The 17,327-nt window shown below is 45.6% G+C and overlaps 1 protein-coding gene across 1 annotated transcript in view; it reads left to right on the forward strand.

Moving 5' to 3' along the window:
- dock3 (dedicator of cytokinesis 3) overlaps positions 1–17,327 on the forward strand; it is a 262,260-nt gene that overhangs the window by 87,174 nt on the left and 157,759 nt on the right. The window contains exon 5 of the mRNA XM_078413752.1: positions 10,289–10,385. Coding sequence (XP_078269878.1) covers positions 10,289–10,385 — 97 coding nt within the window. The remainder of the gene's footprint in view (positions 1–10,288; positions 10,386–17,327) is intronic.

Consider the following 17,327-nt stretch of genomic DNA (forward strand, 5'->3'; position numbering starts at 1 on the left):
TGAAACTTGGATGAAAGTGTCCCAGGACAATGGTGAGTAAGGTGATCCTAAAATTGTCGAGCTATCGTGTGTGTGTGTGTGTGTGTGTGGGTGAAAACCACGCACACAAAGGGAAGAAAAAAGCACACAAGCAACGCACGAGACAAACAACACGAACGGGATAAACAAGATGACAGTTTTAGTAATAGAACAAGTGGACGCGTTGGGCCTATTCCTCGTAGGGTTTCCATTGTGATTTGGGAAAATCGCGTCTCTTTAAAATAAATTGCTTTTTTTTAAAAATAAAATAAATCTCAATAAAATAAAAATGCTATGTAAAACAACCACGCGCACAGCAACCCTAAAGATCCGTGGACCCGTTAACGGCGAAAGACACTTACCTATGCCCCGTGTGTGCAGCGCTGATCGGCGGCAAGTGGCGGGGAACGACGGCGACCAGCGATCGGAAAGCACGGCCCATTTTTTCCATCCAACTCGACGGCCAATCCTCGTTGGTTTCCATCACAACATGGGAAAATCGTGTTTGTCCTTTGAAATAAATGGCGTTTTTTTTCTTAAAAATAAAATGAATCCTATCTGGATTGTCTTTGCTTTTTATGGGTAAAATCCTCTCTTGGAGATCCTCGAGACTATGCCCTCATTCAGCAGCAGCGTCAGCTCGACTGCGACGGCAGTTGCTTTGAGCGGGAAGAAACCGCTCCCCCCACGTGGGACCCGGACCAATTGGGCGTTGAGCAGGAGGTCGGAGCCAATCATTCGACCCGATGTGGGGACACGGGCCAATCGGGCATCGAGCGGGAGGTTATAGCCAATCATTGGACTCCACGTGGGGATGAACGGCAGGAGCAAATTAGGACTTCCTGGCGAGCAATCAGAGCGGGGGGCATCAGCGCTCCCCCCACATGGGAGCCGGACCAATCGGGCGTCGAGTGGGAGATCAGAGCCAATCAATGGACCCCACATGGGGGTGAGTGGCAGGAGCAAATCAGGATGCGCCAGCGACCAATCAGAGCGTGGAGCGCCAGCATTCCCCGCACGTCGGACCCAGACCATTTGGGCGTCAAAAGTGTGGGCGGAGCTGAGCACAAAATGGCAACTCTCCCCCAACTGCGGACGCGCCGGAGCTGAACACAACATGGCAACCCTCCCCAACCGTGCACGCATTGATCCGGCGGACATCCGTTAGGCCCAAAGCTCTCCTGCATTGGTGTAGCACCCTCCCCTACCCGACGTCCACCCCTTTTCCTCCCCCCACACTTACCCCCTCAACCCCCCTTTTCACTCCCTCCCCCCCTTACCCACCATACCCCCTTACCTCCTCTCCTCCCCTCCCCCCCTCCAGTCTTAGGGGTTCTTCGGCACTCCCCCCACTCCATCCCCCCCACCCATCCCATCCCCCCCATACACTCCACCCCCTCACCCACTCCATCTCCCCCTCCCTCACCAACCCCATCCCCCCACTCACCCACTCCATCCCCCCTCCCCCATCTCACCCACTCCATCCCCCTCCCCACCCCACTCACCCCATCCATCCCTCCCTCCCTCCCTCCCCCCACTCACCCACTCCTTCCCCCCTCCATCCCCTCACCCAATCCATCCCCCCTGCCATCCCCCCCCTCCCCCTCACTACGACCCCCAGCCTCCCCTCCACCCACTCGGGCCCCACGCCCACTGCCCTCCGCGGACCCATTGGCGGTGAAAGCCACCTACCACTATCCGTGCATGGAGGGAGGAGGAGGAGGGAGCTCCGGAGTGCGGCGGCTGTGGCCTGGCCGAGCTGGGAGTACTCGAGGACGGTGGCAGCCCGTGACTACTGGAGGCGGACTTCGCGGTAAAAACCAGCAGAGGTGGGAGGCGGATAGCGCGGCAGGGGCTGGGACTACTCGAGGCCGGAGGCGTGCACAAGATGGCGGAGCGTGAGGAGGTCCCGGGCGATAGCGGGAACTCGAGGACGCCGCGGGTTGAATGGATGGAATGGAAGGATGAGTGGACCATCTCCCTCCTGCTCGGAGTGTTCCCCGGGTGTGGGAGTGTGAGGGAAGAGAGGAGAGAAGCGAGCAGAGGGAGGAGAGAAGCGAGCGGCGGGAGGAGAGAAGCGAGGGGAGAGAGGAGAGGGGAGCCCCTGATTGCGGGCGGACTGCTCCACTAACGGCGTCCATCTTGTTTGTGCGAGTGAGGAGAGAGGCCGTGCGTGCCCAATGGTGACGTCATACGCACAGCACTTTGAAAAAATGTGTTCAGAAATGAAAGTTTTAAACTTTAAAATCTCTCTCACTTTTAAAATATAGGATCAATTTAAATAAAACTCTCCCCCCCACCCCACTCCCCCTCTCTCCTCCCCCACCCTCCCACTCTCTCCTCCCCACCCCCCTCTTTCCCCCCCACCTCCTCCCCCACTCTCTCCTCCCCCACTCTCACTCTTCCCCACCCCCTTTCCCAGTCGTATTTCGAAAACAAATATACAAGATGAGAGTTTTAGTAATAGACTAGACCAAGTGGACCCGTTGGGCCCATTCCTCTAGGGGGGGGGAAGCAGGGAAGGGGAGAGGGTATGATTGAGTGAGGCCTAGACCCAAAGCCTCTCTGGTATTTTAGCACCCTCAACCACCCACTCAATCCCCCCTTATCCTCCCTCCTCCCCCTAATAACCCACTCCATCCCCCCTAGCCACCCCCACTTGCCCCTCCCCTGCCCCCACTCGGGAACGCGAGGGATGGAGTGGCTGAGTGTTAGACCAATGCAGCAGAGGTTTGGGGGAGTTTCAAAGGGGGTTCAGGGGGGATGAATTGGGTGAATGAAGGATGGAAGAGAGAGGGGGGGGATAATGGGGCTGGGGGATGGAGTGGGTGAGAAGAGGATAAGGGAGTGGGTTGTGGGGGAGATGATAAGGAGTTGAGGAGGTGTGGATGGAGTGGGTTAGTGGGGCACTTAAAAAAACAACCTGAAACCAATTTAAGTTAATGCAGCACAGGTTTGGGGGTTTTAAGGGGGATTAAGGGTGGGAATGGAGTGCGTGAGTGGGACTTGGAAGAAAAATCCTAAACACAATTTCAGTTAATGCAGGAGAGGTTTGGGGGAGTTTTAATGGGGGGTTGAGGTGGGAATGGAGGGGGGTTGAGGTGGGAATGGAGTGCGCTCCCCCCTCCTCCTCCTCCCCCTCTCCTCCTCCTCCTCCCTCTCCTCCTCCCCCCTCTCCCCCTCTCCCCACCCTCTACTCCTCCTCCTCCTCCTCCTCCTCTCCTCCTCCTCCTCCCCTCTCCTCCTCCTCCTCCTCCTCCTCCTCCTCCCCCCTCTCCTCCTCCTCCCTCTCCCCCTCTCCTCCTCCCCCTCACCCAGTCCCTCACCCAGTCCATCCCCCCCCCTCCCCCCCCCCCCTTCACCCACTCCATCCCCCCTCAGCACTGCCGTCAGTCGGGCGGGTGCCCCCCTCACGAAGCGGGAGAGGCGACGACACCTCCCGGCGGTCAGCGCGGCCCGATCTGAGGAATGGCAGGCTGGGACGGGCGGCTGTGCTCCGGGGGGGGGGTGGGGGGGGTGGGGAGCGCATTAGTGAAAGGTCCGGGGGGGGGGGGGGGGGGGGGCAGGGGAGCGCATTAGTGAAAGGTCCGGGGGGGAGTGCATTGCATCAAGCTATTGGAGGATTCTTCATGATAGGATTTGCTCACATTTGGAAGAGAATGGGATAAATAGGAACAGTCCGCAACAGGTCATGTCTTACAACCATGATTGAGTTTTTTGAGGAAATTACAAAGCTGATCGATCCAGGTAGGGCAGTGGATGTTGTTTACATGGATTTTATTTAGACATTTGACAATGTCTTTCATGCTCCACTAATCCAGAAGATTAAGATGCATGGGATCCACATTGGCTTGGTGGTTTAGATTCAGAACTGCTTTACCCAAAGGGTAGTGGTGGAAGGGTGGAATTCTGGTTGGAGGTCTGTTGTTTGTGATATATATATAAATGACTTGGATGTGTAGATGGGTTGACTGATTAGTTTGCAGACAACACCAAAATTGGTGGAGTTGCACACCGTGAAGAAGGCTGTCAGAGGCTACTGCAGGATTGATATTGGTTATAGATATGGGCATAAAAATGGCAAATGGAGTTAAATCCGAGTAAGTGTGAGGTGTTGCACCCTGGGACGTCGCATGTAAGGGGAACGTTCACAGCAAGACCCTTAACACAAGACACTTAATTGATGTACAGAGGGAATATGGGAGTCCAGGTCCATCGCTCCTTGAAAGTGACAATACAAGTAGATGAGAGTGGTAATGGAGGTCTGAAGAAGGGTCTCGACCTGAAACGCCACCCATTCCTTCTGTCCAGAGATGTTGCCATGCTGCTGCCTGAGTTACTCCAGCATTTTGTGTCTACCTTCGATTTAAACCAGCATATCATATCATATCATATCATATCATATCATATCATATCATATATATACAGCCGGAAACAGGCCTTTTCGGCCCTCCAAGTCCGTGCCGCCCAGCGATCCCCGCACATTAACCCTATCCTACACCCACTAGGGACAATTTTTACATTTACCCAGCCAATTAACCTACATACCTGTACGTCTTTGGAGTGTGGGAGGAAACCGAAGATCTCGGAGAAAACCCACGCATGGGGAGAACGTACAAACTCCTTACAGTGCAGCACCCGTAGTCAGGATCGAACCTGAGTCTCCGGCGCTGCATTCGCTGTAAAGCAGCAACTCTACCGCTGCGCTACCGTGCAGTTCTTTCCTGCACATGGAGGTGTATTGTATGTTTGTCTTCATCAGTTGAGGCATTGATTACAGGACTCAGAAAGTTATGCTGCAGCTTTATAGAATTTGGTCAGGCCACATTTGGAGTATTGCGTGCAATTCATATCGCTCTATTACAGAAAGGATATTAGAGGCTTTGGAGAGGTCGCAGAGGTGGTTTACCAGGATTCTGCCTGGATTACAGGGTATTAGCTATAAGGAGAGTTGGATAAATTTGGACTGTTTTCTCCGGAGCCTCAGAGGTTGAGGGGTAGACCTGATAGAAGTATGTACAGGTATGAGAGGAATAGATAGTGTCGAGAGTCAGAACATTGTTCCCAGATTGGAAATCTAGTCAAAGACTAGAGCGCATTGCTTTTCAGTCAGAGGGGGTAAGTTTAAAGGAGATGTTGTAGGCAAGTTTTTTACACACAGAGTGGTGGATGCCTGGGATGCACTGGTGGTGGAGGCAGATACAACATTGACATTAAAGAGACTTCTCGATAACTGCATGGATGTGCAAGGAATGGAGGGATATGGATCACGTGGAGGCAGAGGAAATTAACGGCATCATGTTCAGCATAGACATTGTGGACCGAAGGGACTGTTCCTGCGCTGTACTCTTTTATATGTTCTAATTGTGTTTGCAGCCTTTTCTTTCATTCTTGGGATGCCTGCCTCTACTATATGGGCTTAACAGCTGTAGTATAAAGCTCTGAGCATTTACCAGCGGTTTTTTAGTCGGCCAGCCTAAAGCCAAAGCAGCAGCTGCTGTTTTTGCTTTCGATTCACATGACTAACTAAGGGAATTGTTAGCCTTTTGTATTCCATGGTTAGAAGATACACAACTGATTAAGAAGCCAGATGATGGCTTGCTTAGCTGTTTTTTGTACCCATCACCTTACCCCACCGGCAACTCATGATGTCCCTAGAGCCTGAATAGTAAGCAGGAAAGGAAGACCTGTTATTTGCATTGCCCATTTTTCTCCTTGCCAAAGATGCATGGAAAGTACTTGGGAAATGCTAATTTGGAATGGGATATGCAGCAAAAACATTAGGGGCCACTAATATACAAATAGAGATATAAGTTCTCCTCAAATTTGATTGTTTTTTTTGAAGTAACTTCATTTCAATTCCATTCAAATGGACCATTTATAGGTTCTTCACAGGATCATTCTACCCTGAGATTAAGGGACACCTGAACCCAACAGTTTGTGTCTGGACAGAGTAGCCGCGGTCGAGGTCAGGCCAGTGGTCGAGAGTGACGTCCGTGGTTGTGGATGAGGATGGTGCTGGCGGTCGAGGTCGGGTGACGACGGTCTAAGTCACGGGCGATGGTGGTCAAGGTCACAGGCGCCGATGGTCGAGGATGGGTTGGGGGAGGGTGCCGGAGGTCGGATGGGCCACATGGGTGCAAGAGGTCGGATGGGCCGCTGAGAACAAAGAGGGACCCGGCATCCCAAGGGACCTTGGGTATGCAAAATAAGGAATCTCACTGTGATATGTCACATATGATAATAAAGTATAATTCATTCATTCATTAAGTAGTTTTATAATTCCGCATTGGGAAGAAACATTAGTTAAGTTTAAGAGTTCCAGCTTAAAACATATGTGAGAATCTGCATGTTTAACATTGGTAGAGGCACACATACACAGTATGTTCTAAGTTCTAAGGCTCCCCTCGGTCATGGCTGACCATGGGTGATGCATCCTGGTTGTTGGCTGCTTGCTCCAAACCTTGGCTAGAACAGCGTCGATGTGTGGTCAGATGCAAGCCTAGGCGATGTCATATGAAGGACAGGATGTTGCCCATGCAGCACATCCCCCCTCTCCACGTCGCTGATTGATCCAAAGGAACAGCAGAGCCGTTACAGTTTGGCACCAGCGCCGTCGCAGGAGTTGCCAGAAAGAGGTTGTAGACAACGACGGACTGCCTTAGGGACTCCGACTCCGGATTTTTCTTGAGGTTTACTCCTGGAGCCTTTTCCATGACTGGATATGGCCACAAGGCAGTGGAGGTTTTAGATCAGTTTTCCCTCTCCTAGAAGGACTGCCTTCCCAGGCTGACGAGCCTCATCTGCCCGAGACTCGTGGGGGCAGGAGCGTCTATCTTCCCGTCTATAGCACCTATCCACTGCGGCCTTCATCAGCCTTCCCAGCCGTTGTGACGCTCCACTAAAGTCAACCATCATCCTCCGCCTGTTTCACCGTTGAGGTCTTCGTTGGATTGCTCTTTGTCAGGGACCTCCCCCTCGACCTTACTGCCATGGGTGACCCTACCAGGAGCATAGCTCCAGACGGCATTGCTCTCAGGACCACACAAGCTTCTCCACCATGACAAGATGACAATCCACAGAGAAGACACACAGCATGAGTATATAACTTATTGGTGGCACAGAATGACACGTAGAAGTTAATTATATTTATTCAATATTTTGGATATAAGCACAGAGTGTGCAGATAATGGCATCTTGAGAAAAGAGATGTAGATAATGCTTTGTCTTCATAGTGGGAGTGAACAGATTGAATGCTGCAGCTCACATGTGGTACATAGTTGTGTTCCTTGAGATTCCAGTTGTACTGTATTGCAGAATGGAATTGATCAACGGATCAACTGATTTTGCTGCTAGTGTTATTTGACCAGTTGTTGAATAAATCTCATACTGAAGCAGAGCTCATGTCCTGAGAATCCATCATGGTGCTGAGATGGCCTGAACTCCTAATGCAATTGATCTCTGACTTGCAGAATGTTTTCACTAATTGTAGGGAACACAACAAAGAGGAGCTGTTGAGGGCATTGGGACCTGCATGCCTACTCCACCATTTAATATGATCAAGGTTGATCTATGCTGGTATCATGTCATCTTCTGTAACATTTCTCTATCCCCCTCTATTCCCTGATCCATCAAATATGTATCTACCTTCAATTTAAATATGACTAATGATCCAGTTTCCACTGGTATTGGGACAACGAATTCCAGAAAATCACCAAATTCTGAGAAGAAATTTCTCAGCTTTAAATGACTGGCTCCATAGAGTAAAAGCCCCTTGTTTGAGATTATTCTACAAATGAAAACATTTAAAAATCTAACTTGCCAAGCCCCATTAGGATCTTAAATGATAGAGTGGGCATCCCTGATTCCTCCAAACGCCTAAGGAATTCAGATCTAAACTATGTAGTCCCTCTTGGTAGGACAAACCTCTCATCCTAGGAATTAGCCTGGTAAATCTTCTTTGTACTGCTTCTAATGTTATTAGATTTTTTTTAAGTTAGGTGACCAAAAAGTGCACAATATTCCAGGTGAGGCATCACCAACAGTTGCAACAAAACCTCTCTTTTTAAATTCAAATCCCTTTATACCAAAGGCCAAAAAGCTATTTGCCTTCTAACTTCTTGTTAAATCTGCTTGCTAGGTTTTGTGTGATTGGAGTCATAGTCATGGAAACAGGCCCTTCAGCCCAACATACCCACACCCTCCATTATACCCCATCTACACTAGTCTCGTATGACTGCGTTTGGCCCCTATCACTCTATCAATTCAATGATACTTTATGCTCACATGTACCTAGATACAGGGAAAATCTTTGCTTTTGCGCACAACACACAAGTATGCAGAGTCGCCACATATCTGGCGCCGACAAAGTGACAAAGTACTCATTATAGTCCTGATGGTCTCTCCTTGTTTTCGGTGGCTGTTGCTGTATATTTGATGCAATTTAAATGGGTTTACATATTTAACTAATTCAGGCACATGTTGAAGATCCATATGACCAATCAAAGACCAGAAAGTTGCATAATATTACTTGCTCAACAATATAGCATTATAAATACAAATTAAATAATCACTCATTTTAACCTTTTTGAACCTACTTTGCTCTATTACTGCATCTTTATCGCTCCACTATCACGAACCTGCAAATATCAACATAATGTATGAAGAATTGAATCTTAATTTATGAACTTTGAAATACTTCTGAAGTATTACATAAGGTGCTACACAGACAAAATCCCTTCAATTTTGTCTTTGTGGCTTATGATGAAAGTCTTCCACCAGTAAAGTATAATAAAAAATGTTCATTATTTGTCATTAGATATTCAGTTTTCATTTTAATATTATTTTAGCTGTGCTGTATATACATCACTTAATCCTTATTCTTAATCTGGTTTTGAAAAGGCAGAAGCTGAGGGATAAGAGTCTTTTTAGACGTGGTTAAATGTATATGTGTTCACAGTTTCACTCTGCAATCATCCTCAAGGAACCTGTTGCAGCATCAAAAATTGACTCACTCTTTTACCTTGTTTCTTTTGGGAAATGTTTTCCATATTCAGCAGAGAATTCTTCATGAGAAATTGATAATGTTGAAAAAATATTTAACATTTTGGAGAGTTCATTAATGTTCATTTTGTTAATACTAGAATCTAACTCGACAAAGAAAATATCCAAGTATTGGCTCTTTGAAGACTACCCTTTAAATTCTCATTAAAGTAGTGGATTCTCATTTTGTTATTTCTGAACTTAACCTAAGCAGATCTCATGTGAGCACTCCTATAATGTTCATAGTTTATAATGCAAGCTCTTTTTTCCTCTGTGCGTTCTGACAACAGTAATGTTTAATGACCACTTTCTTCCAAACTAAATCAAAAATTGCTTTGTCATAACTATGCCATCACCTACCTCTGTTTTAATTAATATCTACAATTTCATGATATTACTGATGCTTTGCACATTCATACAAAGATTGTAACACGATCCATTATTCTACATGGTGACACGGAGGCGCAGCGGTAGAGTTGCTGCCTTACAGTGAATGCAGCGCCGGAGATTCAGGTTCGATCCTGACTACGGGCGCCATCTGTACGGAGTTTGTACGTTCTCCCCGTGAGCTGCGTGGGTTTTCTCCGAGACCTTCGGTTTCCTCCCACACTCCAAAGACGTACAGGTATGTAGGTTAATTGGCTGGGCAAATGTAAAAAATTTCCCTAGTGGGTGTAGGATAGTGTTAGTATGCGGGTATCGCTGGGTGGCGCGGACCCGATGGGCCGAAGGGCCTGTTTCTACGCTGTATCTCTAAATCTAAATCTAAAATCTAGAGGTGTTTTCCTATAGTTTTCTGTACTTTTCAATCATCCTCTTTCTTATACCTCTGGGATACATTCCTCAGATTACCCTTTTGATTACAGTTTTTTTTCCTTTGCATCATATTTAGTGTTTTCTCCTCACCTAACCCTATTAGTTTAAATCATTCCGTCATTGATCTTCTGAACTGCAAACACATTGGTACAAGGCAATGAGTGTGCTTACGAGCTAGGCTTCAAAAATGAATTGAGCTTACCATATGTGTTATGGTGAATATGTCTGCTTTGCAGAATACTCATTAATCTGTACAAGTTGTGAATCTAGCAGGTCAAATTTTCTAGCAGAAAATAATTACATTTGTCATCGCCCTGCTTGCTCAGTTTGATAGACAGATTTGCGATAAATATTAATTTTGTTGTAAAAGTTGATGGGCTATTAACCCAACCTTTTGTATATTATTTTGCAGCCAGTTTGAAACAGTCGTTCCCGTGGAAGATTGTATTGTTACTGAGATTACTGCCACATTACAAGATTGGGTGCTGCTCTGGAAGCAACTGTATGTGGTAAGCACATAACTTTCTAATTGATGATGAATTTTCGGTGGAGTAATTGCAGCTTAAACTTTAATGTTTAGTGTTAATGTTTAAACTTTAGTGTTAATGTTGAGGGAACATTTGATTTAGTGTTTAGGCTACCAGGTGTAGTAGACTAGCATTGGACAAATCCTGAAATCGTTAAGATATTTTTGTTGGTGCTGTTAAATACTTAAAAGCTTTGCTTAAAGAAGGGAATTGAAGAAGGTTTTCTGAAGTGAGTAGCCCATATTTGCTATATGATATGAAGGCAAATGTAGATTAACTTACACAGCATTAACGTTTTAATGCTTACATTGAAAAAAAAAAGTTCTTAAGTGAAATGTGTTGTTCTGTCTACTTAGAAAAGCTCATTCATTTTGGGCGAGGAGGGTGAGTAGGCCACTTAGTCTTGTTCCCCAGACAATTTCACTCTAGCCAACTGGAACAGCTCCATTGATAGCAACATAAAAAATACTGGTTCCATTTAACCCACTAGCTTCTTGGGAAAAGTAATTAATATTCAACTTAAAATTCTTCTTGTGGAAAGTTTCAGCATTATAAAATGTTTACATTTTGCAGAGCTATAGTTCATTAATATTGATTTCATCATGTGATATGGTAATTCTAAACTTTTGACTATTTAATAAGTATACTCTTTGACCACTCTTTTGGCAAAACTTCCTAATTGGGAAGTTATTCTTAGTCTGATTCCATTTTAACATCCATGGTCAGTTTTCAACATTCAATTACACGTTTTATCTTAGTTCAAATAGGCTTTATGCATGGTTTGACCACCAGCATTCTACATAGATGGGAAACTTATCAAATTCAGAAATCAAGTCTCTCTCTTAATTTGAAACATCTGGTATTATTGCCAAAACATACAGATAGTGTCCTGTTGATGAGGATCTAGTTGCAAAAAAAAAATTCCAATGACGTCTTTAAATCCCTCATCCGTATCACCGTTGATGGACAAATATTGGGTAATGATAGGTCAGAGTGTAGGAGGAGATTGAAAATTTGACTGAATTGTGCAGAATAACAATCCTGCTCTCAACACCAGCAAGACCAAGGAGCTGATTATTGACTTCAGAAGGTGAAAGTTGAGGATCCACAAAGGAATCTATAGGAGGCACTGCTTCAAAAAGACAGCCAGTATCATTAAAGATCCATACCACTCTGGCCATGCTCTTACTTCACTCTAACCATTGGGAAGATGGTATAAGAGTCTGAAAACTATTGACTACCAGGTTCAAAAACAGCTCTTCCCAAGAACCATCAGGCTCTAGAACACTAAACAACACTAACCTCAACTATGAACTTTTATGGACTGTCTTTTGGTTGCACTAAAGACCATGTATATTTTTGAACTAGCATTGTGATTAATATTAACATAAACACTGAAGCCCTCCGTTTCTTCCTCAACCGCAGAACCAGCCAATCTCCATCAATCAATACTCTCCGCTGCCTATCAGAGCTGGTTCTTACCCTCAACAATTCCTTTGACTCCTCCCATTTCCTCCAAATCCGAGGAGTAGCTATGGGCACTCGTGTGGGCTCCAGCTATGCCTGCCTCTTTGTAGGGTACGTCAAACAATCCCTGTTCCAGGCGTACACTGGCCCCATCCCTGAACTCTACCTCCGCTACATTGACAACTTCCCACCCAAACCACCCCCTTCCTGGTACTTTCCCCTGCAACCGCAGGAGATGCAACACCAGTCCCTTTACCTCTTGTACCCATGCAGAACTCACTGACTTCATACATTGCACCACTAATTTCCATCCTGCTCTTAAATATACTTGGACCATCTCTGACATCTCCCTACCATTTCTGGATCTCACTATCTCCATCGCAGGAGACAGACTAGTGACCGACATCTACTACAAACTTACTGACTCCCATAGCTATCTTGACTACATTCCTTCCCACCCTGTTTGCTGTAAAAACTCTATCCCCTACTCCCAATTCCTCCGTCTACGCCACATCTGCCCAGGATCAGGTGTTTCATACTAGGGCATCAGAGATGTCCTCATTCTTTAGGAAACGGGGGATCACCTCTTCCATTATAGATGAGGCTCTCACTAGGGTCTCCTCTATAACCCGCAGCTCCGCTCTTGCTCCCCCTCTCCCCATTCGTAACAAGGATAGAGTCCCCCTTGTCCTCACCTTCCACCCCATCAGCCGTCGCATACAACAAATTATCCTCCAACATTTCTGCCACCTCCAACGGGATCTTACTACTGGCCACATCTTCCCATCTCCACTCCTTTCTGCTTTCTGCAGAGACCGCTCCCTCCATAACTCTCTGGTCCACTCGTCCCTTCCCACCCAAACCACCCCCTTCCTGGTACTTTCCCCTGCAACCGCAGGAGATGCAACACCAGTCCCTTTACCTCCCCCCTCGACTCCATCCAAGGACCCAAACAATCTTTCCAGGTGAGGCAGAGGTTCACCTGCACCTCCTCCAACCTCATCTATTATATCCGCTGTTCCAGATGTCAACTTCTCTACATCGGCGAGACCATGCGCAGTCTCGGCAATCGTTTCGCTCAACACCTCCGCTCAGTCCACCTTAACCAACCTGATCTCTCGGTGGCTCAGCACTTCAACTCCCCCTCCCATTCCCAATCTGACATTTCTGTCCTGGGCCTCCTCCATTGTCATAGTGAGGCCCAGTGCAAATTGGAGGAAGAGCATCTCATCTTTCGCTTGGGCAGTTTACACCCCAGCGGTATGAACATTGACTTCTCTAACTTTAGATAGTTCCTCTGTCCCTCTCTTTCCCCTCCCCCTTCCCAGTTCGCCTACTGTCTTCCTGTCTCCTACTACATCCTATCTTTGACCCGCCCCCTCCCCTGACATCAGTCTGAAGAAGGGTCTCGACCCGAAATGTCACCCATTCCTTCTCTCCAGAGATGCTGCCTGACCCGCTGAGTTACACCGGTATTTTGTGTCTACCTAAACATGGTAACATGTTTATGTTAAATTTTATTTTATGTGGCTGTGTGTCTTGTTGCTTTTCACTTAGTATGGCTGTATGGTAACTCAAATTTCCTTAATTGGTACATATGACAATAAATTTACCTTGAAATTATTATAGTTTATAGATACAGCTCGGAAACAGGCTCTTTGGTCCATCGAGTCCGCGCCGACCAGCGATCCACAGACACTAGCATAATCCCATAAATCCTTACAAATTAATTACAGCACTGTGCAGCTCTAATTAATTTATTGAATATTCGTTTATATATTTCTAAGTATATTGTGTTTACAGGACTGTTATGCTAATGCAAGTGAGATCTTCACTGTTCCATTAGTGGTATACATAACAATTAAACATTTATATGCAGGCAGATTGGATTCATTTTATTTGGCATTACGATTAGCAGAGACATAGTGTGACAAAGGGCACACTCCATTCTGTGCACTATTTTGAGGTGGCTTGTTGAGGTGATTTATGCCATTTAGTGGAGTTGATGGAGAAGATATTCCCTGTGATGTGGAAAGTTCCAAACAGAATATTCCTGACAAAGGTAGGAAATGGGATGAGGTTGTGTGAATTGAATATAGGGAGCTAAGCAGAAGATTAAAAAGCAGGACTCCGAGGATAGTAATCTCTCGATTACTCTTGGCTCCTCGTGCTAGTGTATGTAGAATTAGGAAGATAAGACAGATGATAAGTGGTGCAGGAGCTGATGCAGGGGACAGGGATTCAGATTTTGACATCATAGGAATCTCTTCTGGGGCAAAGGTGACCTGAACAAGAGGAACAGGTTGCATCTAAACTGGAGGGGGACCAATATCTTAGCACGGAGATTTGCTAGTGCTACATGGGAAAATTTAAACTAGTGAGGCAGGGAGGTGGGAACCAGAGTAATAGGTTAAAAATTGGAATGAGTAATGGGAAGGTGAAGATTACGTAAGTAAGTCTCAAAGGAAGGATAGGCATGGAGAGGTGAAGGAATATGGCGATGCTGATGGGCTGATGTGTGATACAAGAAGTATTGCGAAAAAAGCAGATGAACCTAGAGTGTGGATCAGTGCTTGGGACTGTGATGTTATGGCCATTGCGAAAACATGGTTGATAGAAGGACATGACTGGCAGCTCAATGTTCTGGGATTTGGATGTTTCAAGTGGGAGGGAGAAGAGGTGGGGGAGTTGTGCTCCTAGTTAGAGAGACTGTCATTGCAACATTTAGGGAGGACATACTGGAGGGTTTATCCGCTGAGGCTATATAGGTGGAGCTTCGAAATAAGAAAGGTGGAAGGGTTCTGATGGGATTGTACTTTAGGTTCCCCAATAGCAATAGATGCAGGAACAGTTATGTAGACAGATTTACAAAAGATGCCAAAGCAATGGGGTTGTATTCTTGGGTAACTTTAACTTCCCCATATTGACTGGGATTTGCTCAGGGCTAAATGAGGAGACTTAGACGGGGCAGAATTTGTGAAGTGTATCCAAGAAGGTTTCTTAAAACAGTATATAGATAGTTCAACTTGAGAAGAGAATACACTGGACCTTGTGTTGGGAAATGAGCCTGGCCAGATGACTGGTGTTGCAGTGGAAGAGGATTTTCTACAACTCTATACGTTTTAAGATTGCTTTGAATAGGGAGAAGGCTGGTCCTTATAGGAAAGTATGAAAGTGGAGTAGGGCAAATTACAAATTTATTAGGTAGGAGCTCAGGAGGGTACACTGGGAGCAATTGTTATTGAGTAAGTCTGCATCTGACATGTGGGAGTCGTTTAAAAAACGGTTGACAAATGTTCAGAACTGGCATGTTCCACGTAAAGAGGGATAAGGATGGCAAAGTAAGAGAACCTTGAGGTTGAGCTTGAGAACCAAAGGGGTTGTAAATTTAATCAAAAAGAAAAAGGTAGTGCATGCAAGATTTAAGATAATGGAATCAAACAAGACCTTTGGAATATAAAGGAAAGAGCTGAAGCAGGCAGTTAGAAGGATCAAAAGGGGCCTTGAAATGGCTGTGGCGAGTCGGATGAAAGAAAATCCCAAAGCCTTTATCAAAACCTATATTAAAAACAGGGAGAAGGTAGGACCATCAAGGATCAAGAGGGGGATTTGTGCTTGGAGTCTGGTGATGTAGGAGAGTTACTAAATGACTACTTTACAGCTGATTTCACCAAGGAGAAGGAAATGGAGAACACTAATATTCAGGGGTAGTTTGAGATTAAGAAGAGAGGGTGAGAGGATCTTGAAGATCATTGGGGTGGATAAATCCCCAGGACGTGATGGGATTTATCCCAAGTTATTGAGTGAGGCAAGAGAGCACATTGCGGGAGCCTTGACAAAGATCTTTGCTTCTTCATTAGTCACAGCCAAGGTCCTGGAGGAGTTGAGGGTAATGGAGGGTTGTTCCTTTATTTAAGAAGGGAATAATAGAGAATCCAGAGAATTGTAGGCCTGTGAGCCTTATGTCAATGGTAGGGAAGCTATTGAAGAAGATACTTCGAGATAGGATTTATTCCCATTTGGGGGAGGATGGGTTAATTAGGGATAGTCAGCAAGCTTTGAACAATCAGATCGTGTCTTGCTAACTTGATCAAATTTTTGTAAGGAGGTGACGAGGGTTACTGATGAGGGTAGGGTGGTGGATGTTGTCTACATGGATTTTAGTAAAGCATTTAATAAAGTTTCCCATAATAGGCTGATCTAGAAGTTTAAGGTGTACAGGAATAAAAGTGACTTGGTTGGCTGGATTCAGACCTGACTTACTGATAAAAGATCAATGGTTGTGGTGAAAGGACAATATTCAGGCTGGAGGTCTGTCACCAATGCAGTTCTGCTTTTCGTGATATATATATAGGTGTACAACGGGATATAGATCAGCTACAGAAATGGGCGGGAAATGGCAGATAGAATTTAATCTGAGCAAGTGTGAGGTGTTGGACTTTGCGAAGTCAAATGTAAGGGGGAAAATATACAATTAATTGGCATGACTTTCAACAGCATTGATAAACAGAGAGATGCTGGAGTTTCCACATCCATAGCTTTCTGAAAATTGCAACACAAGTAGATCAAATGATAAAGAAGGCATATGGTATGTTTGCCTTTGTTGGTCAGGGCATAAGAGTCAGGATGTGATGATGCAGCTTTATAGAACATTGATTAGGCTACATTTGGAATTATGTGTGCAATTCGGGTCGCCCCATTACAGGAAGGATGTGGAGACTTTGGAAAGGGTGCAGATGAGATTTACCAGAATGATGCATGGATTAAGGGGAATTGGGTGCAGGGGGAGGTTGGACAAACGTGGATTGTTTTCTATGGAACACCAGAGGTTGCGGGGAGACCTGATAGAAGTATATAAAATTATGAGGAACCTACTTAAGAAGAAAATCAGGAGGGCAAAAAGGGGACAAGATATAGCTCTCGCAGATAATGAGGAAAACCGTACGAGATTTTATGTACATTACGGGAAAGAGGGTAACTCCATAGAGCCCCTCAGACACCAAAGTGATCTCCTTTGTGTGGAGTCGCAGGTGATGGGCAAGGTCCTAAATGAATATTTCTGCTCTGTTTTTACTGTGGAGAAGGGCATGAAGATATTATATTTTTGTGTCAATATATGAAGGTAGATAAGTCTCCTGGGCTTGATCAGATATATATCCGAGAAGCTGTGGGAGGCTAGAGAAGAAAATGCAGGAGCCCTGGCTGAGAAATATGAATCAGCATTGGGCATGAGTGAGGCGTCTGAAGACTGGAGGGTGGCTAATATTGTGCCTATATTTAAGAAGGGCTACAAAGAAAAAAAAGGGAACTATAGAACAGTGAGCTTAACATCTGTGAAGGGCAAATTACTGAGAGAAAATATGATTTGGATAGACAGGGGCTGATTAAGGATGGTCAGCATGGTTTTGTACATGGGAGATTGTGTCCTACAAAAGTGATTGAGTTTTCAAATGAATT

The sequence above is a fragment of the Rhinoraja longicauda genome, chromosome 17, assembly GCF_053455715.1.
Source record: "Rhinoraja longicauda isolate Sanriku21f chromosome 17, sRhiLon1.1, whole genome shotgun sequence".
Taxonomy (NCBI): Eukaryota; Metazoa; Chordata; class Chondrichthyes; order Rajiformes; family Arhynchobatidae; genus Rhinoraja; species Rhinoraja longicauda.